General features: G+C 42.3%; 1 protein-coding gene across 2 annotated transcripts in view; it reads left to right on the forward strand.

The window, feature by feature from the left end:
- Nucleotides 1-699: 699 nt before the first annotated feature.
- Nucleotides 700-25,058, forward strand: part of LOC139367189 (collectin-12-like) — a 61,309-nt gene continuing 36,950 nt past the window's right edge. Inside the window, exons 1-2 of one of the 2 annotated variants that reach the window (XM_071105343.1) lie at nucleotides 700-1,189; nucleotides 5,147-5,197. In XM_071105343.1, coding sequence (XP_070961444.1) covers nucleotides 1,183-1,189; nucleotides 5,147-5,197 — 58 coding nt within the window. In that variant the 5' untranslated portion in view covers nucleotides 700-1,182. Of the gene's footprint in view, nucleotides 1,190-5,136; nucleotides 5,198-25,058 lie in introns of those variants that run through there. The other variant, XM_071105342.1, reaches the window with a different exon arrangement.

Here is a 25,058-nt window from a genome sequence, read left to right on the forward strand (position 1 = left end):
CATAAGCGCCAAACGTAGGTGACTCTATATTACTTTGGGCCGTTTTAGACAAAACAGAAACGCCGTGTGTACTCGTATCCCATTGACACTCAGTAAAACATGTGGCTTTAAGATAAGATAAAAGATACTAATTGCCTTGATGTCCTAATTAGCCTGAGAAGACCCTGTGTATTTGATCAGCGAACTGCATCTGCAGGGCAATGACATTTCAGGGGCCACAAACCAAAGAGGGTAAGGTCTGTGTTTGGGTTCCCATTAGGCTGAATAAAATGGTCTGGCATTCCTAGCAACATTCCCAGCTGTGAGAGTAGTAACTTCTCTCAAGGGTGATAATAGTTATTGGTGGTAGTGCAAACTTACAACTTTATAAAAGAGTGGATGGATATTGAACATTCCAACTGTTTTGTCTAATATCCTATAAATACTACTTGAAGTGAGAAAGAATGCACACAAAAAAAATGCAGTGCACTGTCTAATGTCCCAGGTTGGTCCAGTGATGTTGGTTGAGCCCCCTCCGCAACCCCTTTGAAATGGTCTTTAATGAGTACCAGATTTTTCACCCAGAGGACGCGATCGCCATCAAGCCAGTAATCTAATCTCATCTCCTGCTAGCAGCTCCACAAGGGTCCCAGAGTTCGCGCTGAAAGGCATCCTCACCTTTTCCCCTTTAAGGAGTGCGAGGAGTGGGGGGGAATCCGACAGATGTAGAACACACGTGGTTTGCTGCTAGAACGGGGCTCCAGACGCGGGACTTCCTTTGGCTTTGACATTTTTGTGGGTTTGTGATTGTGGCAGGCGCAGCGTACTGGAAAGAAGACATCAACAACCTAACACTATTGCCACGGGTGCATTTTACAGAGCTACACAAAATATTACGAATACGTGAACTTTTAAATTTCTCTCCAACGCAAGCTACATATTTTATTCAACTATGTATGCAAATAACGGAACAATGACATTCTAACGTGGTGTTCGGGATGAACAAATAGCCTAACGGAGCGGTTCGTGCGCAATCATTACATTTTGCATTTGGGGGAGCTGAACTTTTTGTGTACACGTTTAGTTTTCTGTTCTCAAAGCAACTGATTCAACTCTGCCCGGTTGGACGGAACTTTGAGATGCGCTAAAAGTGACATAGAGACTCTCATCTCTTCTACACTCCTAACAGATTTATATAACGCCATGAAAGGTACAGTATGTGTTATGCACAGTTATGTTCATCTTAAAATTGAGTTTTGAGAAGTTTGAAGTCGTAGCTAAACTATGATTTCGATGAATTCACGGTTTTCTGTATATGTGTGCGTGCGTGCTTATTTGTGCGTTGGGCTGTGCACATCTGGATGAGATTAAGAGCCTGTGGTGTGGAGTTCAGCTGCGTTGGGAAATGACTTGGCCTTTCTCCGCCAGTCGCATCATTCTCTATAGTTGGACAATGAGAGAGTGGCTGTCTTTGTTTGATAATTTGGTTGTTGGTGATATGCCCTACATGTATGATAGCAGTGATATCTTTGGTCTAGGCTGCAGTAATATTACTCAAGTGACATTTGAACCATATTTTATGCATGGAAGTATATTGCGTATTTGATTATTTTTTTTGTGTTTTACACGGATCTGTCATTTTCTCCTTATAAATCGATGTATTCCATTATATAGTTATGTTAACTCCCCTGCGAAACACCGTTTTGTTATCTTACCTGTGCGAAATAAAAACGTAACACCATAGATGGTAGTACTCAGATAGATGTGTCTCTCAAATTCAAAAGTGATCAGGGAACAATATCACTGTAACAATTGCTGTAAGTTTCCAGCGAAAGATGTACATAGACCTACTGTAAATCTATATTACAGTACAGTACTGTAAAGAGCAATGCATTATGGGGGCTACATTTGTGCAATATGCTAAAATTGCTCCGCCATTTCTTTGTTGCTAAAATTTGGTTAATTTCAATTTATGTGACAAAACAAGTATAGTGTGGAGAATCGTTGTACCATCTAAACCGCTTTGGGATATATTTTACATAACTAAAAATATTGTATTTTTAGCTGTTTGAAGCTGAGGTACTAAACCGAAAGTAACTTAAGAACGGGAAGCAAATAAATAGTGCACATAGAACAGATCTACCACTTCTTAGACTTGCTTTTAATGCAAATTACATATCTATAACTCACATTTGTATTTGAATTCAGTCAGGTCACCCCCAAAAAAGTTACATATTGCAGCTTTAACCATAAAGTACTATATTGTTGTGTTGTTGTATATTTATTGCAGCATTCTTTAAATTATGGCAAAGTTTTGGGATAAATGTTGTGGGAGGGGAAAGAATCGCTAGCTCAACATATTTTGGCGTGACTTGTAAGTGGCTCTACGGTATTTGGTGCATCCGTTAGTGAGAATGCTGTAGCAATTGAACTGATATGTGGTTGAAGTTCCCTAATCATTTCATGTGTTTAGGGGACAGATCAGAGTGGCAACAAGTCTTAAACCTTTACTGGTTGAGTTTTTTGCCAAGTCCTTTTGGTCTGCTTGGCAGCCACTTTGGAAGTCTTTGCAAGCAACATAAAACACCAAATATTCATAAATATTCTGTACTATACAAATGCCTAGCAGTCAACCTGTTTGCACCAGTCCCGTGTAATTACAGTAAAATACCAGTATTACGATTACAGTAGCATTTACTCTCATACAGTATAGTTGTCACGGGTGTCGTTGGAAGTAGACCAAGGTGCAGCGTGGTGAGCGTACATTTGATTTGTATTTTAAAATGTCGCCAACAAAACAACAAACGAAAGAAACAATCGTGAAGCTTAACAGGGCTTTAATGCCACAAACAAAGTTAACTACCCACACTGAAAGGAGGGGGGAAAAAGGGCTACCTAAGTATGATTCCCAATCAGAGACAACGATAGACAGCTGTCCCTGCCAACACATAGAAACACAAATCATAGAAATAAAGGACAGAAAATGCCCACCCAAATCACACCCTGACCAAACCAAAAAGAGGCATAAAAAAGTCTCTCTAAGGTCAGGGCGTGACAATAGTAGGTACATTTTTAAGTATTGTACTGTATCGTTGCTCGGATATTACAGTTGCTCGGACATTACAGTAACTTCAAGTTACTGTGAATATTACAGTAACGTATTTTGCACTAGCCAGAGATGGGCAAAGATACATCAAAAGGTACCTTGTTACAAATACAAAATACCTTGAAGACCAATGTATCCTTAACTACAACAACATTCTCAGTAACTTTTTACTTGCTATTATTGTGATAGGTTTTTTATTTCATCAACGTCATTTAGCAGACACTCTTATCCAGAGTGACTTACAGTCAGTGCATTGAACTAAGGAAGATCAACAAGAACATATCACAATCATGGCAAGTAAAAAGATGATGTTACCATTACCGAAAATGTTGTCGTTAAGCGAGCACCTTGTAAGTTTTTTTTTTGTATTAGAAAATACAGGTATTCAATATAGGTATTGAAAATATGGAAATACCTATATTGAATACATGTAACAGAAATACTGCAGATCGTTGGAACTAGCTGCCTGGGCTGTAAATCTGCAACAGTTGACTAACCACTGTGCTTCCAGTAATGCACCGTAAATTCGAGAAATACAGCATGTTGCTGTAGTCAGGTGGTCCAGTAATATGCTGTAAATTTGTGTTTCAGTAAAGGTCATATAAATCTACAGTAATTTACTGGTTTCTGTGCTGCTAGTAATTTACTGTACATTTACAGTAACCTACTAGCTACTGTGCTGCCAGTAATTTATTGTAAAACAAAATACAGGAAATGTCTTAGTGTAGAACATCTCATATGTCCATTTTGGACCTCTCTGTCACACAGGTTGCATCCCAAATGGCGCCCTATTCTCTATGTAGTGTACTTCCGCCCTCCTCAACCTCCTTCTCCCCTCCCCCTCACACTGCCCCCAGTCAAAACTGCATCTCTCCCTCTCCTACATCTGCTAGCCATTGTCAGTGATGTTCTTATCTTTCTGCAGCCTCCCTGCGCTGGCTTCTAGTGTAAGTGGAGTGCAGTGTAGTGTGGCAAAGTGTAATTAGGGTTTAAAGTCAACAACCCAGAGAAACCGCAGCTTGTGGCTTTTACAGGCCTGAGTCCTCCTGTCTCCTTTCCACATAGAAAGAGGCTCTTGATGGGGAGTTATAGCCTCTATAACATACCACGATGATAAAGCTATGTGCTGAGTAAGGCCTATACATTCGCCCCCAGAGAGAAAGACATTTGTGTAGTGTCCTGGGCTGCAGCAAATGCCTGTTGGTGTCCTGCATCCATTTGGTTACCTAGGGTTACGTCTCAAATGGCACCCTATTCCCTTTATAGTGCACTACATTTGACTACAGCCATGTAAGCCCTGGTTAAAAGTAGTGCACGACAGGGGAAAGGGTGCCATTGTGGACACATCCCCGGTGCTGCATAATTCTTCGGACATGCCGGAAGTATCATATTATAAACAGTCTGTGTCAGTTGTACTTTTATCACATACACTGGATTCCCTGTGAAACGTGGAGTGCTAACGTGTGTACATATAACAGTCCCTCCAGGATCTTGCCATTTTTGTTGTGATAGTTAAAGGCTGAAAATGCTAAGGTTATATCACAAGGTCTCTCAACCAGAGAGAACCATGGTAACAGAACAGTTCCGGGGAGAACATTCTGTCCTGACCTTTGCTGAGGTGGGGTGGGGTACTCATTCCTCTGGGGAGTTGATATATTCAGAGTGTCAAATGTTTTTTGACCAGGGCCATATACTATAGTAGTATAGGACCCTATACAGTAAGTAGGGTGCCATTTGGGATGCAATAATGCAGTGTATATGAAGGTTTATAGAGAGATATATTTAGTTGATCATTCAATACACAATACAACCACATCCTAACGCATTTAAAATCATTGAGGATGACACAAAAAAAGTCCAAACGTATTTCCATTGTGGTAAATGTAGTCAACCCACGCAGTTGATTTCAGTGTGTGATGTGACTGTACCATCTTCTTGATCTATATGGTGTTTTTGTTCTGGAACCAATGGAGTATAGGCTACACGGTCCATTCGTTGCCTTGTGTGATTTCTCTCTCAGACCTCATGGTAACACACATGTCTCTGTTGTCATGCCCACAGACGATTTTGCAGACGAGGAGGAAGTACAGTCTTTTGGATACAAGAGGTTCGGTGAGTAGAGCACAACTCTCCTTACTGTCTTTACTCAATTCCCCACTGAGATAAATATCAATCTCCCTTATCACCATCGTGTGATACTTTGCATGCGTCTCACATGACAACTCATTCCCTATGAAGTGCACTACCCATAGGGCTATGGTGAAAAGGAATGCATCACACAAGGCAGTCTGTCTCCCCACTGCCTTTGGGTCAGGGGGTCAGTGATGCGTTCCTGTCTGGACCGCGCAGGGTTAAACACAACAGCTCATTCTGGCTGACAGCGTGTGCGATCCAACCTCGCCACTGGTCCAAAAGCAGCAATCACAGCCTGCTTGGGTCAGGATGTCACAACTTCATAAATACACATACACTCAGTCACTGATAGACACACACCGTGCACACTCACACTCTCAAACATACATACAAAGTAAAAGAGAGAAGAGGGAGACAGAAACACCCCTCGAGGGAGAGAGAGTCTAACTGAACAGAGCAATCCTCAATCATGAGACATCGAGGAAATGCTATAGATGGAAGGAATGTAGTGTAGAAATCTACCAAAAACAAATTCAATCCCTTTTAGTTGACTTCCTGGACAAAATATTTCACTCTAATAGTGAAGATGTAAACTTGCCGTTAGAAAGTGTAAACAGTATATTTGACCTTTCAGCTTCCCTATCAAATAAGTAGACAATCTAAGAAAATGAAAAACAATGACAAATGGTTTGATGAAGAATGAAAAATCTAAGAAAGAAATTGAGAAACCATTCTAACTGTCACGACTTCCGCCGAGTTTGGCTCCCCTGCCTGTTCGAGCGGTGCTCGGCGGTCGTCGTCACCGTCCTACTAGCCACCATCGATCCCTTTTTCGTTTGTCTGTTGGTTTTGTCTTATTAGTTTCACCTGTGTGTATTTTAGTTTATTGACGTCCTTATTTATAGTAGGTTGTCCCGCCCTTGTTTCGTGCGGGATTGTTTTGGTTTCATGTATTTTAGTTATTACGTATTGTGCTATTTTGCTCCGATATCTCTTAATCCTGTGTTGGATTATTTCACCCGTGTTTTCGGGTTTTCAGTGTTTGTTCCGGAGAATAAAAACTATCGACTCACTGCACCTGCTCTCTGCGCTTGATTCCACCTACCTTGTGAATACGTGACACTAACCAAAAACATAGATACCCAGAAAACCTGAGTCTACACCTTCACTATGGTGAATCACTAAAACAATAAAGAAATACAGTACGGAAAAAGAAGCAACAGCACGTCAGAAATCAGCTCAATGTAATTGAAGAGTTCATAGAATCTAACCACTTCTGGGAAGATTGGAACACACTAAACAAACAACATGAAGAGTTATCTATCCAAAACAAAGATGTGTGGATAAACCACTTCTCCAATCTTTTTGGCTCTATAACAAAGAACAAAAAACAAAAACATACATATACATTATCAATTGCAAATCTTAGAATCAGCTTTTAAAGACTACTAGAACCCACTGTATTCTCCAATTACATTGAATGAACTACAGGACAAAATACAAACCCTCCAACCCAAAAAGGCCTGTGGTATCCTACATGAAATGATAAAATATACAGATCACAAATTCCAATTGGCTATACTTAAGCTCTTTAACATCATCCTCAGCTCTGGCATCTTCCCCAATATTCAGAACCAAGGACTGATAACCCCAATGCACAAAAGTGGAGACACGTTTGACTCCAGTAACTCCCGTTTGATATGCGTCAATAGCAACCTTGGGAAAATCCTCGGCATTATCATTAACAGCAGACTTGTACATTTCTTCAGTGAAAACAATGTACTGAGCAAATGTCAAATTGGCTTTTTACCAAATTACCATATTCACCATGCACACCCTAATTGACCAACAAACAAACCAAAACAAAGGCAAAGTCTTCTCGTGCTTTGATTTCAGAAATTACATTTGCCATGAGAGTCTACTATACAAATTGATGGAAAATGGTGTTGGGAAAAAACACACGACATTATAAAATCCATGTAAAGAAACAAGTGTGCGGTTAAAATTGGCAAAAAACACACATTTCTTTCCACAGGGGTGAGACAGGGATGCAGCTTAAGCCCCACATTTTTCAACATATACAATTGAAGTCAGAAGTTTACATACGCCTTAGCCAAATACATTTAAACTCAGTTTTTCACAATTCCTGACATTTAATCCAAGTAAAAATTCCCTGTCTTAGGTCAGTTAGGATCACCACTTTATTTTAATGTGAAATGTCAGAATAATAGTAGAAATAATTATTTATTTCAGCTTTAATTTCTTTGATCACATTCCCAGTGGGTCAGAAGTTTACATACACTCAATTAGTATTTGGTAGCATTGCCATTAAATTGTTTAACTTGGGTCAACCGTTTCGGGTAGCCTTCCACAAGCGTCCCACAATAAGTTGGGTGAATTTTGGCCCATTTCTCCTGACAGAGCTGGTGTACTGTAACTAAGTCAGGTTTCTAGGCCTCCTTGTTCACACACAGTTTCAGTTCTGCCAACAAATTTTCTATGGGTTTGAGGTCAGGGCTTTGTGATGGCCACTCCAATACCTTGACTTTGTTGTCCTTAAGCCATTTTGCAACAACTTTGGAAGTTTGCTTGGGGTCATTGTCCATTTGAAAGACCCATTTGCGACCAAGCTTTAAATTCCTGACTGATGTCTTGAGACGTTGCTTCGATATATCCACAATTTTCCTAGGCTCATGATGCCATCTATTTTGTGAAGTGCACTAGTCCCTCCTGCAGCAAAGCACCCCCACAACATGATGCTGCCACCATCGTGCTTCACGGTTGGGATGGTGTTCTTCGGCTTGCAAGCCTCCCCTTTCCCTCCAAACATAACGATGGTCATTATGGCCAAACAGTTCTATTTTTGTTTCATCAGACCAGAGGACTTCTCCAAAAAAGTATGATCTTTGTCCCTATGTGCAGTTGCAAACCTTAGTCTGGCTTTTTTATGATGGTTATGGAGCAGTGGCATCTTCCTTGTTGAGCGGCCTTTACGGTTATGTCGATATAGGACTCATTTTACTGTGGATATAGATACTTTTGTACCTGTTTCCTCCAGCATCTTCACAAGGTCCTTTGCTGTTGTTCTGGGATTGATTTGCACTTTTCACACCAAAGTACGTTCATCTCTAGGAGATAGAACATGTCTCCTTCCTGAGCGGTATGACGGCTGCGTGGTCCTATAGTGTTTATGCTTGAGTACTATTGTTTGTACAGATGAACGTGGTACCTTCAGGCATTTGGAAATTGATCCCAAGGATGAGCCAGACTTGTGGAGGTCTACAATTGTTTTTCTGAAGTCTTGGCTGATTTCTTTTGATTTTCCCATGATGTCAAGCAAAGAGGCACTGAGTTTGAAGGTAGGCCTTGAAATACATCCACAGGTACACTTCCAGTTGACTCAAATTATGTCAATTAGCCTATCAGAAGCCTCTAAACACATGACATCATTTTCTGGAATTTTCCAAGCTGTTTAACAGAGAGTACAGTGGCAGAATACCTGACCACTGTACCTGAACCAAACTTTAGGAAAGCTTTGACTATGTACAGACTTAGTGACACACCGGTTGACTTGATTAACATACAAGACAAACTGGCACAGAGAGCCAGGAAACACAGGGATAAATACACTGGGGAAAATAAGCGACACCTGGAGGGGGTGGAGACAATCACAGGAACAGGTGAAACAGATCAGGGCGTGACACATTGTGCAATCACAGCAGCAAGATTTGTGACCTGTTGCCACAAGAAAAGGTCAACCAGTGAAGAACAAACACCATTGTAAATACAACTCATATTTATGCTTATTTATTTTCCCTTTTTTACTTTAACTATTTGCATATTGTTACAACACTGTATGTAGACATAGTATGACATTTGAAATGTCTTTATTCTTTTGGAATGTTTGTAATGTTTACCGTTAATGTTTTATTGTTTATTTCACTTTTGTTTAGTATCTATTTCACTTGCTTTGGCAATGTAAACATATGTTTACAATGCTAATAAAGCCCCTTGAATTGAACTTAATTGAGGGACAGAGAGAGAGAGAGAGAGAGAGAGAGTACTCTGCCATTGTTCTGTTGATCCAAAAAGTCTGGAGGATGATGCTTCAGTCCAGAATTAGTCATCCACACATAGTGTGACTCAGGTCCATCAGGGAGGATGGAGTGATGAAGCGATAGAGGGAGGAATGGTCCCCCATGTTTATCCCGGCACCAGTGGAGACAAACTCAAACTGTGCTAAAACACAATCTCTCTCATCAAGGTGTCACCTGAGAGGAAGCATCCTGTTTGTGTTTGTGTGAGCGGGCTGCATCGAGAGACGCCAGCCCTCCACTCATTGGATATGTCCAAAATGGCACCCTATTCCCTATGTAGTGCACTACTCTTGGCCAGAGCCCTATGGAAGATTAAAGGGTGCCAATTTGGAAGCATCCGGACTAGACGAGAGCTCTCAGGGAACGAGGCCAAATAGCAAAGGCCAGTTTCGCTTTTACATTTATTTAAATGAACTCTGGACATGTGTAAGGCCTCGTAGGAGCAGAGAAGAGCCAGGCTGAGGAGAGTAGCTGCTGAACTCTGTGCAACCCAACCAGGGAGGGGATTCTGCTCTTGGCCCTGGGAGGACTATGCTAAAAGTAGTGCACTATATAGGGAATAGGGTTTCTATTTGGGACACAGGCAATGGCAGCTGTTGGCCTGGCCTACCATGCTCTTATAGGCCCGTCTCCTCACTCTGAAGCTGTTATTGTACAAAATAACTATTTGCATGATGATCATTAAGTGCAGTGCTTGTAACTTTTAAACTATAGTGTAAATGAACCATTTATATTTCTCAATGCCTAGCTTGAGTATTAAACCCCTGAAGCCACCAGGTTCGATGGAGAGGGGTGTCTTCTAAACTGCATAGGGGAGACTCTCAACCAACATTGTATGACTTTACCCCGGAGTTTGGCCTAAAGACATAGACTTTGGTGATTCCAACTATGTGTTCTCGTCGAACATTACCTTAAATATGGAGTTGGTCCCCCCTTTGCTACTATACCAGCCTCCACTCTTTTGGGAAGGGTTTACAGTAGATGTTGGAACATTGTTGCGGGGACTTGCTTCCTTTCAGCCACAAGAGTATTAGTGAGGTCGGGCACTGATGTTGGACGATTAGGCCTCGCTCGCAGTTGGCGTTCCAATTAATCCTAAAGATGTTCGATGGGGTTAAGGTCAGGGCTCTGTGCAGGCCAGTCAAGTTCTTCCACCCCAATCTCGACAAACCATTTCTATATGGACCTCGCGGTCCCGTTCTGTAAGCTTGCGTGGCCTACCACTTCGCGGCTGAGCCGTTGTTGCTCCTAGGTGTTTCCACTTTACAAAGGTGACATCCTATGACAGTGCCACGTTGAAAGTCTCTGAACTCTTCAGTAAGGCCATTCTACTGCCAATGTTTGTCTATGGCTGAGTGCTCGAATTTATACACCTGTCAGCAACGGGCATAGCTGAAATAGCCAAATCCACTAATTTGAAGGGGTGTCCACTTACTTTTGTATATATTGTGTGGTATGTCCTGGCCTCCCAAAAATACCTCTTCCACTGTGGCACTGGTGTTGTCCTGGTGTTATACTAAGGACATTGTCCTCAAATGGTATAGTCTGGGACGGGGGTGATTTTACAATACGATGTCTCACTGAAAGTGAAAGGGATGATTGTGAAAGTTTTTTTGTCCCTTTTGTTTACCTTGTCTCTCTCAAGTTGTTTATCAGACTTCCTCCTCCTCGAGTATGTCCTTCCGTTTAACCTCTTTTGGGGAATTCCAGTCATTTTGGAACTACAGCTGGCAGTAGTAGTCCCAGTGTTCTCATGAAATGCAGGCTGATCCGTAAGGCAGGTACAGGTATTCGCAGAGCATTGAGCCAACCACCCTTTTCCACCTTTTCTCAGCATATCCAAACTCTCTCAGGACAAGATGGCTGAATTTCAGAGTGAGAGCGAGCGGAGTGAACTCAAGCTTAGCTCGGGCATTCTTTCCAGCACAAAGACCTTGGGATCGTCATATAAAAAGCTAGAAGGTGTAATATCAACACACATGTCCCACTAACATTTTGTGACCACATGTTGAAATGTGTATATGTGCTTTTGGTGGAGTCTTGACACAAGTACTGACATATGTGCGGAGTCACCCAGATAACCATTGAACTGTCTTTCTCTTTTTTTCTCTGAGTGTTCGAAGAAGCTGAGCGGATATGACCTTGGGTTTATGCAAAGATACATATTCAACAGATATTCTTTTTACTGTTTCTCCTTTTGCCGTCTGTCTTTTCCACTTCTCCCTCTCACACACACGCATGGGCTGAGTGAATTCATATGGTATTCCCATCAGTCTCTCCTCTGCCAAATTGAAGCCAGCTCAAGATTGCCTCCCTAGTCCTCAAGGTTTCGGACATATTTATTTTTCTGTGGGTGGTTGACATAGGAAGGCCATTAGCTTTTCGGGCCGAACCCCCACATCTCCTTTTAAATCTGTGGATAAAGGAGGATTTGTCATGGGCCATCTTGGACTTCAATCACCAACCTGGGCATCAATACCTTCAGATCTTCTGCTGCCAGCTACTGATGTGGATGAGTCAGCTCAGTGTGACTTTTTATTGGTGGGCTTTCATGTGTGAGTTTCCAGGTACAGGAGAGTAAAGGCTGGGAACAGCCAGAGAAGAACACGTAGATAAGTAATTATTGTAAGCAGCTGTCCCGGTGGGTGGACTCCTGGGATCTGGGGCTAGAGGTCTGAGGTCTAGGTTTGAGGGTTTCTCTTGAAACAAGTCCCAAATGGCACCCTATCCCCTAGTGCACCGTGAAGGAAATAGGGTGCCATTTGGGATGAAGACTTCTTCTTCTACCACACATCTGGGTTTCTGGAGTCCTCGCCAGGCGTCCTGCGGACGGCGTGAAATCCAGAGTGTGCTGATCAGTTTCCTGCACTTGTTATGGTTTCACTCCCCGTCGGCACAGCCTGGTACATTCCAGGAGTGCGGTGCGGCGGTGGTGCTGGAGTCAGTGCCCGGGCCCAGCTGTGTCAGCAGCAGCAGTACACCAGCCGTACTGGTGGTTTCACTCCAACGGGACGCACCACACGCAACCCTCCCCTACCCAACCTCACCCCTTCTCTGACTCCCCCTCTTCCTATCCTCACCATCTCACGAGTGTCCCTGCCCCACGCTTGGTGTAGTGGGAAAATGAGTTAGTCAATAGCGAAGGATATTGACGTGGAATGAGGCGTAGCGTACCACTGAATCTTTCCCACTGACCCCTATGGATTAAGCTGCGTCATCAATCTGCCGGTGCTATGCAGTGTTAGGCAGCACTATGAAGGGGTGGAATGCACTTTTATGTGGTTTTCGTCTCTTACTGAAGTTCAATCAATCAATCAATCAAATGTATTTCTAAAGCCCTTTTCACATCAGAAGTTGTGGCGTTGCAGTATAACTCCCCTGTCCCCATATTGCTCTCTCTGTTGAAAGCCTATGGTTGGTTTTGATGACCCTTTATTGTTGAAGGAATGCCATAAATGTTCTTGCCACGCCCTCTGCCTTCAAGGGGTTCATTTGTGCCATAGGGGGCAGAGGGAGTCCCCCAGACTCTTAGGTTGTTACTCTTTCAACATGTTCACATCTCTCTTCGTCTCTGTTTTTCCCTCTCTTTTAATGTGCATGCTTTTGGCCCATAATACATTTTGATTGTCCTTTGGTTGTGTTCAGACAGTTTGGAGATGGCTTAATTACATTTACGCTCATTGCATAAGTAAAATATTCCATGGCTATGCCCTCATTGACACTTTTCCTATGAGGAATATTTTAAATTCTCAGTGAATGTCAAATCAAATCCAATCAAATTGTATTTGTCACATGCGTCGAATACAACAGGTGTAGACCTGGCAGTGAAATTCTTACTTACAAGCCCTAACCAACCATGCAGTTTTAAGAAAATACCACAACAAAAAAGTAAGAGATAAGAATAACAAATAAAGAGCAGCAGTAAATAACAATAGCGGGTCTATATACAGGGGGTACCGGCACAGAGTCAATGTGTCAATGTGCGGGGCGACCGGTGTTGAGGAAATGTAGGTAGAGTTATTAAAGTGGCTATGTATAGATAATAACAGAGAGTAGGAGCAGCGTGGAGGCGGGGGGGGGGGGGGCAATACTCTTCTAGAATGAAGTAAAAACAATGATGAGGATAACTCTTTGACATAGCGAGAACCAACAGAGCGAAAGAGATGAACGAGAGCCAGGCCAATGTTTCGATTGGCTAGCTCGTGGTCAAACCCTACTAGTAATTACACACATCTTAAAAGACGTTTTAAACCAACCGCTTCACAATGCATACATTTTGCATAGTCAGACTGAGTCTCTGAAACCAGAAAACTAAGACACAGGTTTGACCTGAGAGGCCAAAACTACACACTTAACCTGACCTGACCGGGTGACCACGTGACTGTGTACGTACGGTCATCCACCGGTGCACCTCCTGCTAAGTCGTGGTGAAAGCAGGGAGAGATGGGAAGGGAAAGTACTTATGGAAGTCACCCAGGGACACGGCTACAAACCTGAGGCTCAACCTTGTAAAACCTTCCTGCAGGCCAGAGAGAAAAGAGAGGGAGAAGAGAATGAGAGAACAGAAGAAAGAAGGAGAGAAAAAAAAGAGAAAGAGGAGAGAGAGTGCCAGTGGATGAAGAATGAGCAAGAAAGAGAGAAGGAAGGAGAGAGAAAGAGAAACAGAGGGAATGTTTAGTTAGCGGAGGGGGGTGGAAAACCATAAATCTCTAGCTGAAAGACTGAAGCATAAAATGTAAAACCAGTCGTTAAAGAGAACAGGACAAGTTCTTAATTCCACATCTCCGGCTCAGTGCAAAAATATTAAAGGTTGTCCTACGTATTCCTTTCTCTGTCCAGGGAACAGACTGGTCACACTGAGAGAATAAACCAATACGAGTAAGAAGCTGAGGCTGAGGCCCTCATGGAGCCACTGTCAGAATGTATACAAGGACGTATCTGCTCTGGTAAAGGAGAATCCTACACCCGTAGAGAGACAGAGGGATGGGAGAGAGAAAGAAGCATGGGGGGAATGACAGAGGGATGGGGAGAGAGATAACATTGATGGGGAGTATGAGCAAGAAGAACAAGAGGTGTTGAGAGGGAGTGGGGGGCTCAACCCGGGAGAGAGGAAGGGAGTGAAAACAAGTTGAAGGAAAACAGGGCTGATGATAGGCAGGAGCAGGAAGGGAAAAGGGAGCTCTTTGTGGGGAGATAAGAATGTCCAATATCTAGTTACACTCTGTGTGTGTGTGTGTGTGTGTGTGTGTGTGTGTGTGTGTGTGTGTGTGTGTGTGTGTGTGTGTGTGTGTGTGTGTGTGTGTGTGTGTGTGTGTGTGTGTGTGCGTGTGTGTGTGTGCGTGTGAATTTGTGTGTGTGTGTGTGTGCGTGTGCGTGTGTGCGTGTGTGTATGTGTGTGAAGGAGTGAGTGTTCTTCCCTACTTGGGGAGATTCAGCCAAACATGGTGTTTATGTTGATATGAAGCAATGACCTGCAGATCATTTGTCCAGTCACATGTTGAAAACTCTCATACACCGTTCTTACATTTCTAATGCTAAGCTGTGATGTGTAGCTACATTGATATGGACAGAGATGTGCTGACGATTTCCCTTCAATGGCGAAGTAGCATTAAAGCGACTTATGTTTATAATGTCTTTATCATCCTTTTTATTATTTTTCATTACATACTTTGGCTTTCTTTCTCACGCGTTCACGTTCTCCCTCAGACAGACACGCTCTCCAGACAGTCATAACTTGCTCCTATCGATTTGGAATCTCCCAGAACGATCGGAACCAGGCACGAGTGCCAATTGAGAAATGGCCTAATATCATAAAGGACATGAATCTTTTCTTTCCAGAGAGACCTCCACTCATGGGCTCATCACCAAATCAGAGGCTGCATCTGAAAGAGTTCCCTATTCCCTATATAGTGCACTTCTTTTGACCACAGCCCTAGGTGCCCTGGTCAAAAGTCGTGCACTACACACGAAATAGTGTGCCACTTGGGACTGAGCCTTCATACCAAAACAGCGATCAAAATATTTTAGGTAGAAGACAACAGTGAGTAGAAAAACAGATTTCTTGGGTCCAGAGACTATCAATTTTGGCAAAAACAAGGTTGAAAGGTTTTCATAGATTTGGCACTCTTTGTCTCCTGTACAACCAAAATGGCAACCAAAAGCATTAGAATAAGCTTATAAAAGATTCTGCTCCTTCAGCAGAATTAAGGAGTAGGTGGTGTTAATTGAGGCGTCGAAGTAAAGATTTGAAATTCAGGCAGAACAGTGATGTTTTTGCCAGAGTAACACATTAAGCTGATGCTTAAACCTGATTTAAATTTAATTTGGTAATCCAGAGTGTCAGTGACTCTGGCTCACCTGTCTGTGAGGAAAAGCAGCTTCCCCCTACACACGCACACACACACACACACACACACACACACACACACACACACAAATACACACACAGAGACACACAGACACACACATTCATGCACGCACTGACGAACACACGCACACAGACACACAGCGAGACACAGGCACATGCACACATGCATGAATGCACGCACACAGACACACACGCACAAATGCAAGAACACACACCATAATATCCCCATCGTGTCCTTGGACTGACCCATGTACATCAATTTTCTTCTTTTTGAATTAGGTTCAATATTACCTCCTTTTGAGAACCATTTTAGAAGTTTTCCATGCAGCGGATCTGTATATCCCAAAATGTATTTTAAAATAACAAGTACACTCAACAAAAATATAAAGGCAACATGTGAAGTGTTGGTCCCATGTTTCATGAGCTGAAATGAAAGATCCCAGGGACAATAAAAGGCCACACACAACACAATGCCACAGATGTCTCAAGTTTTGAGGCAGCGTGCAATTGGCATGCTGACTGCAGGAATGTCCACCAGAGCTGTTGCCAGAGAATTTAATGGTAATTTCTCTACCATAAGCCGCCTCGAACATCATTTTAGAGAATTTGGCAGTACGTCCAACCGGCCTCACAACCGCAGACCACATGGATGGCATTGTGTGGGCGAGCGGTTTGTTGATCTCAATGTTGTGAACAGAGTGCCCCATGGTGGTGGTGAGATTATGGTATGGGCAGGCATAAGCTATGGACAATGAACACAATTGCTATTTATCGATGGCAATTTGAATGCACATAGAAACCGTGACGAGTTCCTGAGGCCCACTGTCGTGCCATTTATCCGCCACCATCACCTCATGTTTCAGCATGATAATGCACGGCCCCATGTCGCAAGGATCTGTACACAGTTCCTGGAAGCTGAAAATGTCCAAGTTCTTCCATGGCCTGCATACTCACCAGACATGTCACCCATTGAGCATGTTTGGGATGCTCTGTATTGATGTGTACGACAGCGTGTTCTCGCCCATATCCAGCAACTTTGCACAGTCATTGAAGAGGAGTGGGACAACATTCCACAGGCGATAATCAACAGCCTGATCGACTGTATGCGAAGGAGATGTGTCGCGCTGCATGAGGCAAATGGTGGTTACACCAGATACTGACTGGTTTTCTGATCCACACCCCTAATTTTTTAAGGTATCTCTGACCAACAGATGCATATCTGTATTCCCAGTCAGGTGAAATCCATAGATTAGGTCCTAATGAATTAATTTCAGTTGGCTGATTTCCTTATATGAACTGTAACTCAGTAAAATCTTTGAAATTGTTGCATGTTTTTGTTCAGTATAGAAGCCTATTACACTTGGCAAGCAGGCAGTCCTTTGTACTACTACCTGCCTACTATGCTGGAAGCCTACATACTCTGTCTTTAAAATTATGTAATGCTGTGTGTGTGTGTGTGTGTGTGTGTGTGTGTGTGTGTGTGTGTGTGTGTGTGTGTGTGTGTGTGTGTGTGTGTGTGTGTGTGTGCGTGTGTGCGGGTGCGCGCGCGCGCGCGTGTGTGTGTGTGTGTGTGTGTGTGCGTGCGCGATGATGAATTTGGGGATTCTAATTTCTACTGGTTTAGTAGAAACTACCAATACAAATCCTAAATCTGTTTTGGGAAGTTTGAAACATTAATGAAAGAAAGAAATTGACTCAGCCAGATGCCAAGATCAACTTACTGCTTCCTGGTTTAGAAAAACAGCTGAAGTGGAGAAGATGATGTATATTCTGGTCCAAATCCCAGTCAAACCCATAATGACTATCACATTCTCAGACGTGGCCAAGACTGAGACGGAGAGAATTTTGCAGTTATATTTCCTTTTTCTAAACCCAGTATACCTGTTTTTGCTTGCTCTGCATATTCCACCACTGCAAATGCAAAGGGGTGGGTTTACGACAATGACACTAGGAAACACAATTTTCAGAATGACAGTCGGCATGAGCCAATTTTTTTTTTACGTGAGTTGCCTAGTGAGTTGGCATTTTTCCAAAATCACTTATTTTATAGTATTGTGTCCTCATCTTAGTCAGATAAACATCCGGCCAGGCCTCGTCAGCTCTGTCATTGGCTGAAAAATACCACTTATGCATGTAGAACAGAGGTGCATTCAACAAGGGAAATAGTTTGTTAGCGTTAGCTGTTAGGCCGACGTTGTAAATAAGAATGTGTTCTTAACTGACTTGCCTAGTTAAATAAAGGTAAAATAATCATGTTGACAAAAGAAAAGCTAACATATTCCATTTGTTTTGTGTTAGCCGCGACCGTTCGCTAACGTTAGCTAACAGTCTAAGAAGATAGTGTGTGGCGAATGTGCGTGTCCAAACTGCCGCTAAATACAATCAAGTGGCCATGTAAACTTTCTATATTTAGTAGGAATAGCCAAATCGCTTTCAGTTGGACTATTCTCTAAAAAAGCCACAGTAAACGTTACAAAAAGTAGCTGTTTGCTGTTTCACCGTAACATTTTGGAATGTTCATTAAAGTCGCTCAACTGAAATTGTTACTCTGGCGCAACATGTTCGCTGCAAACAGAGGCCTTGTTGAACTCGCCTTGTTGAGCTCTCAACTTCACAGACTTGGGAGGTCACTTCTGTTACTTATTTCTCCAAAAATGTTATCCTAAAAGGTCAGTGCCCTGACCTGTATACATAAGGCTTGGACATTGTTTTTATCACTGAAAATATTTGTTCAGAGAGTTTAGAGTGAGGAGTGTTCTCTTCAGCTCATCCTTCAACTTGTCCTCACGAATACTAAACTACCAGACTACTCCATAGTAAGTGATCTAATTTGAACACAATTTTGTCTGTTGTTGATTAGCGTGTGTTCCAGTAAGTGGTATTTACTTGGCATGAATCGCAAGCCCAGATGTCTGACAGTCAGATGTCTGCACTGGTTCCCTCATCTCTAATAGGCTAAACCAAGGTTTTCAGGCGGAGAGCGTGCCACTCTCTAGTCTGGCGTGTGTCCCTTCCAGTCCAACTAGCTGCAGCCGATGGCTCACTGTCATGGCGACTGACAGGCCACTCCCCCACATCCAGCCACAGATGTGGTAGGCCACCCAGAGAGAACTCCATCAAACTCCATCACCCACGATGCACCAACGCAGACAGGAGATGGCTTCTATTGTTACAGCCCTCAGAATACAACCCATGACTTTCATGGCTGCGCCTGTTTTCTTTTGCATGTTGATCTGTTGATGTTGGACGTTTCTAAGATTTTGGAAGGAAAACATATATTTTGGTTAAATATCATCGTCCATGTGGTTTTCTCTCATTCAAATGTGTCCATGTGGAATTGTGCTCCTGCTTTCAACTCACAGAAGTTCTCCTAATCTCACTTTTATTTTTATTTTTATATTTCACTTGTAGTTTTTGTCCAACTGAAAGCTGGCCTTCAAATGGATAGTTTTTTTGTCTCTTTAGTAACAGTTTAATACCACTAACGTTCCATTGAGTGAATCTTCCTTCCTTACTTTAACTTCGAGACTGACACACAACTTCTCTCTGCTTTGTGTACTGACTGTAACGAAGAGACAATTTTCTTTTTTACTCTGTTTATTACGTTTTACACACACACACAGAGACATGCAAGACAAGACAAAGCAATATAAATAATATACTCAACAGAAAAAATACAAATAATTAAAGATACCATACTTTAGACAATTTAAACACACCAGGCAGAAGGCTACAAAGGTTAAAGGGCAATCTATAGTACAGGGTCAGTGCAAACACCTCACCATTGTTGCTGTAAACAGTCAAGGGATAGGGGTGGAGAAATGCAACCACTCACAGACAGTCATGGCCACAGACCGACCATCCACTGGATCAAAAATAAAAAGTTTGCAATGCTTTAAAATAAAAAATAAAATAATAATCATTTTATGTAGGCGTGAACAAAATGTAAAAATAAAAATAACTGTGAAAAACAAGCTCACACTTCAGTCTCTGCCCGGGCAAGATGAACAAGGCATCCGTCACAATCAATAAACACATCAACCTTAATGCCCCCCCAGACAAAACACAAAGAAAAGCTCATCCAACCCTTAAGTCACAGGGGGGTCAAATACAGACTTATTTTGGTTTTAATAAGAGTGCCATCAGAGGATGGACTGTTTGAAGTAAGACAGGAATGGAGCCCAAGCCTCATTAAACAGTTTGGGGTTCCCCCGTGAATTGAATTGAATTTTTTCTAGTTTCAGAGAGCACAACACATCTCTCACCCAATATTTATAAGATGGGGGAGCTGCCATCTTCCAGTTCTGTAGCATTAGCCGTCTATCTAAAAGAGTTGTATAAGCAACAGTGTCCGACTGGATTCTTGACAGGGGGGGTACCTATGGGCAGTACTCCAAAAAGGTCTGTAAGGGGAGACGGATCTATAACAGTGTCATATATATCAGAGAAACATTTAAATATTAATTCCCAGAAACCTGACAGTGTATGACAGCCCCAAAACATATGCAATGGTGTGTCTGGTTCCACTTTACATCTGACACAGGTAGGATCAAAATCAGAGAATATTCTTCCAAGTTTGGCCCCCGACCAGTGGATACGGTGAACCACCTTGAATTGAATGAGGCGCCCCTAGGCGCCCCTAAGCTTGTTCAGCTCCAAGATGCTCTCTATAGCTGTATTCGCAGGCCTATGGGGAAATGCAGGTGTGTTAGCTCTGACAAAGTTCCTAGTCTGGAGAAAAAGTGGGATTGGGGGAGGTTGAACTTTTCCTGCAGCTGAGCAAAAGAGGCAAATGTATCGTCAAATAATAATTGGGCTAGTGAGGAGAGGCCTAGTGAGTGCCAGATGCCAAAAGTCCCATCATTGAAAGGAAATAAAATGTTCTGATTGATGGGGCCTGATAGAGAAAAGTCTCGAAGGCTGAAGGCTAAACGGAACTGATTCCACATTTTAAGGAACTGCTTTACAATTGGGTTGACACACCTTTTGCCAAAGTGCAGCAGGTTTACACGATTCAGACTCCATCTGGACCCAGAGTGGTCTAGGGGCCAGTAGGATCAGTCTGCAGCCTGTACAGAAGGGCTCTGAAATTTGCAGCCCAATAGTATGTCTGAAAATTTGGTAGAGCTAAACCCCCCAATGACTTAGGCTTCTGTAAATGTTTTCTACCAATCCGTGGTACAGTACCTTTCCATCCCAAATAAAATGCATGAATGTTTGATCCAGTGAAATAAAACAAGATTTTGGACTAAAATTGGGTAAACATTGAAATAAATATAAAAATTTGGGCAACACACTCATTTTAATTACATTAATCATTCTGATAAGAGAAAGAGGTAGTGAATTCCAAAAAGTAAAAGATTGTTTCAAACTGTCTGCTAGAGCAACAAAGTTTTCCTGAAACAAATTTTAATATTTCATTGTCACACATTGTAACTCCCAAGTAGATGAATTGATCCCGGACAATCCTAAACTGAGAACTTGTAAAAGAGCACTTTGAGGCAGCCTTGTTTACAAGAAAAAGCTCACTCTTGCCTATATTCAGCTTGTACCCTGAGATTGATCCAAACTTTTTAAGAACAGATAGGCACGTGGCAATGAGGTATCAGGGTTAGAGATAAACAAAAGAAGGGCGTCAGCATATAGCGAGACTTTCTGCTCTAAGCCCATCCTGATTATACCTTGAATGGCATCATTAGAGCGTAGTGTAATGGCGAGAGGCTCGATTGCCAAAGCAAACAACAAGGGGGAGAGTGAACAACCCTGTCTGGATCCGCAGCGCAAGGGAAAATAGTCAGAGGACAAGTTATTAGTCCGTACCGAAGCCATGGGGGAAAAATAAAGAATCTTTATCCACGCAATGAATTTGGGGCCAAAGCCAAATCTATAAAGGGCAGCTGTTATGTACTCAAACTCAACACGGTCAAACGCTTTTTCCGCATCTAGTGAGACCACCACCTCCGGGTCCTCCGACGCTGGGGAGTACAGTATATTCATAAGGCGCCTAATATTGAAAAACAAATGCCTATTTCTCACAAAGCCAGTCTGGTCAGAGTGTATTACTTGGTGCAGCGAGCCTTCCATACGGATGGCTAAAAGCTTGGCTAGGATTTTGTAATCACAGTTTAAAAGCGAGATTGGGCGATAGGATCCACATTCCAGGGGGTCTTTGTTTTTCTTTAATAGTAATGAAATTGAAGCCTGATAAAGACTAGGCGGTAGCTTTGAGGTATTAAGGCACTCTGCAAATAGTCGAGACAAGAATGGGCAAAGCAGACCAGAAAATGTCCTGTAAAATTCGGTTGGAAAACCGTCTGGACCTGGTGATTTACCACTTTTCATTGCGGACACTGCTGTTGCAATCTCCTCAGGTGTAAATTCTTCTTCTAGACAGTCATGGGAGTCTGTATCAATTGAAGGCATATTCAAGCCATTAAAGAAGGAATCAATCAGCAGGGTCTTGAGGGGATTCAGAGGTGTATAGAGCAGAGTAAAATTGTTTGAATTGATCATTGATCTATTTATGTATAACTGGTGGCACCAGACGGGGGTCCTTATCTGTGGGATTAAATGTGAGGCCTCAGATTTACGGATCTGATGTGCAAGGAGTTTACTGGCCTTGTCGCCTTGTTCATACACTTTGCATCGAGCTCGCAAGAGTAACTGTTCAGCTTGCCATGTAGAAAGCTCATCAAATTCAGATTGGAGTAGTTGGCGTTCTTTATGCAAATCAGAGGAAGGATCCGTAGCATACTTCTCATCCAATGTGGCTATGGACTCGCTCAGGTCCCAAAGTCGCTGAGAGCGAACTCTGTTTTGGTTGGCTGTATAAGAAATAATTTGGCCACGTAGGTATGCTTTGAGAGACTCCCATATGGTAGAGCAGGACATACCTGGTGTTGAATTAGTTTCTAGGAATAAGGTGATTTCAGAAGAACTCCTTATCTGAGAGTAAAATGGGGTGAGGCGCCATTGATAACACATAGGAGGTCGCTGTGGAAACTCTAGTTCAAGCACTAATGGTGAATGGTCAGAGATAACAATACTCTCGTAAGTACACTGCTGAAGGTTAGGCAGAAGTTTTTTGTCCAAAAAGAAGTAATCAATCCGGGAGTATGTTTGATGAACATGAGAATAAAAGGAATACTGTCTATCTGTAGGATGTAGGAAACGCCAGGCCTCAAACATAGCATATTTCTGAAGAAAGGATTGAATAAGTAGGGCACATTTAGATGGGCCTGAAGTTGTTCGTGAGGACTTGTCAAGAACTGGGGACATTTTATAGTTGAAATCACCCCCTAAAATCAACAAATAAGAATCTAAATTGGGTATAGCAGACAAAAAGGAAGAAATTAAACTTGTGTCATCCCAATTGGGAGCATAAACACTAGCCAAAACAAGAGGGGTAGAAAACAGTTTACCGGTTACTATGACGTATCGTCCCTTAGGATCAGCAATAACCTCAGAAGCTACAAAGGGAGTAGATTTATCAACCAAAATGGCAGCACCTCTTGATTTACTATGAAAGTTAGAGTGGAAGACTTGACCAACCCAGTCCTTACGCATCCTAAAATGCTCACCAGTCCTCAAGTGAGTCACGAAGAGACATTTTACTAAGAATGACATAGACCACTTGAGAAGCTATAGATCCAACAAAAACAAGTCCACACTGGTTTTTAGTTTCACTATGCAATCCTATGCAAACCATCTTAACATAAGGCTCTGTAAAAGCTATTATTCCTCTGAATGGCAGAGTTACTTATTACAACCTAACCTAAAACCCCCAAATCAGAGAGTGGCTTCTTCCAGATTGACCAGAAACAATGAAAACCAAACCACAACCAACACCATAGTGAGGTGAGGGGGTAGAGTAACGTAACAGAACATGGGGTCCCATTGGAATGCATGCCTCTGCCTGTGTCTCAAATAGCACCTTATTCCCTATATAATACACTACTTTTGACCAGGCTCAGCCCCTGGTCAAAAGTAGTGCACTATAAAGGGAATAGGGTGCCATTTGGGAGACTTCCAGAAGCAGGAAGTCTTCTCTAATTGGCTCAGCTGTGAGGACATGACTACAGTGACTGAATACTCTATATCTGAGTACTATAGTATTTACTGTAGTGTTTTTGCAGACTGTAGTATACTGTAGTATTTTCTATAGTGTTTTATTATCTATTTTCCATAACCTGTAGGTAGGACTGAGGACTGAGGACTGAACAGGCAGTTCAGCACTTGTGCTCTTTTCTATAACATGAAAGGAATACAATGTATGGTCTGTACTTGGCATGTAGGTTTCTCACTTACGAGTGGCACAAATTGGAATATGGGGGATGGGAATGGGCAGGGTATATGTAAATTAAATACTGTAGTATATACTGTACTATAGTAATTACAGTTGTGTTTTTGCTGACTGTAGTGTTTTTGCGGACATCATTGGCTTATTGGTGAAATCAGCAGTCAGACAATATCTTTAAGCAAATCAATCAAACCTTTATTAATGCAATTGCAGACAGAAGTTGACAATGGAAACACAGTATGTATGTCTCAGAGTAAATTCTGCAACCCCACCCGAGGGCGCAGCTGATTTTATACATGTGGTCACTCCCTAGTGGTATGATCACCTACGTCAATGTATGTATGCAGCAATATGCTGAGGTTACCTTATAAGGCAACCTAGTACAGTAGCTTCTCTGAATTCATTAGCATTGTCCACTGTCACACAAGATCAAAATGTCAAAACCAGACAGTGGTTTCTTCTTTTTATCTAGTTTCGGTCTGACTCAGACCTAGCCTGCAAGCACACTCTTGTAACAGCTAGGGCTTGACCACAAAGGCCAATAGAGATTGCTTGTGCAACGTATAGTGGGAGAGTTTTTAGACACATAGTAACCGTATCTATTATAAGGCCTGGAGCAAAACATATAAATCTTATAGTCCCCTTAATCAATAATTGGGAGGGTCTTTGGGACCCTAACCCCTTCAGTATTTACTGTAGTATTTTTGCAGACATTACTCTAGTATTTACTGTAGTGCTTTTGCGATCTATAGTATACCGTAGTATCAAGGTATATTACAATGTGTAGTATACTATTTTAAAGTATACTACAGTTTTCTACAGACTTGTATAGTACGTACTGTAGTATATTATAGTAGTATTTTTTCATGTGGGAAAGAGGTATGTTAGGTCAGCTCTCCATATGGTCCTGTTTCTGAGCGTTACTGAGCGATGTGACCAAGACAGTGATGAGTTTGGCTGATGTGTGTTAGCCTAGGCAGTAAAAGAGTTGGCCCATTGTGACTCTCTCAACCTGCTTCCTGTGAACTAGCCCAAGAATCTGTTCAACACTTTTATGGCCTCATGGTTCCTCATGGT

Source organism: Oncorhynchus clarkii, chromosome 15, assembly GCF_045791955.1.
Source record: "Oncorhynchus clarkii lewisi isolate Uvic-CL-2024 chromosome 15, UVic_Ocla_1.0, whole genome shotgun sequence".
NCBI classification, from domain to species: domain Eukaryota; kingdom Metazoa; phylum Chordata; class Actinopteri; order Salmoniformes; family Salmonidae; genus Oncorhynchus; species Oncorhynchus clarkii.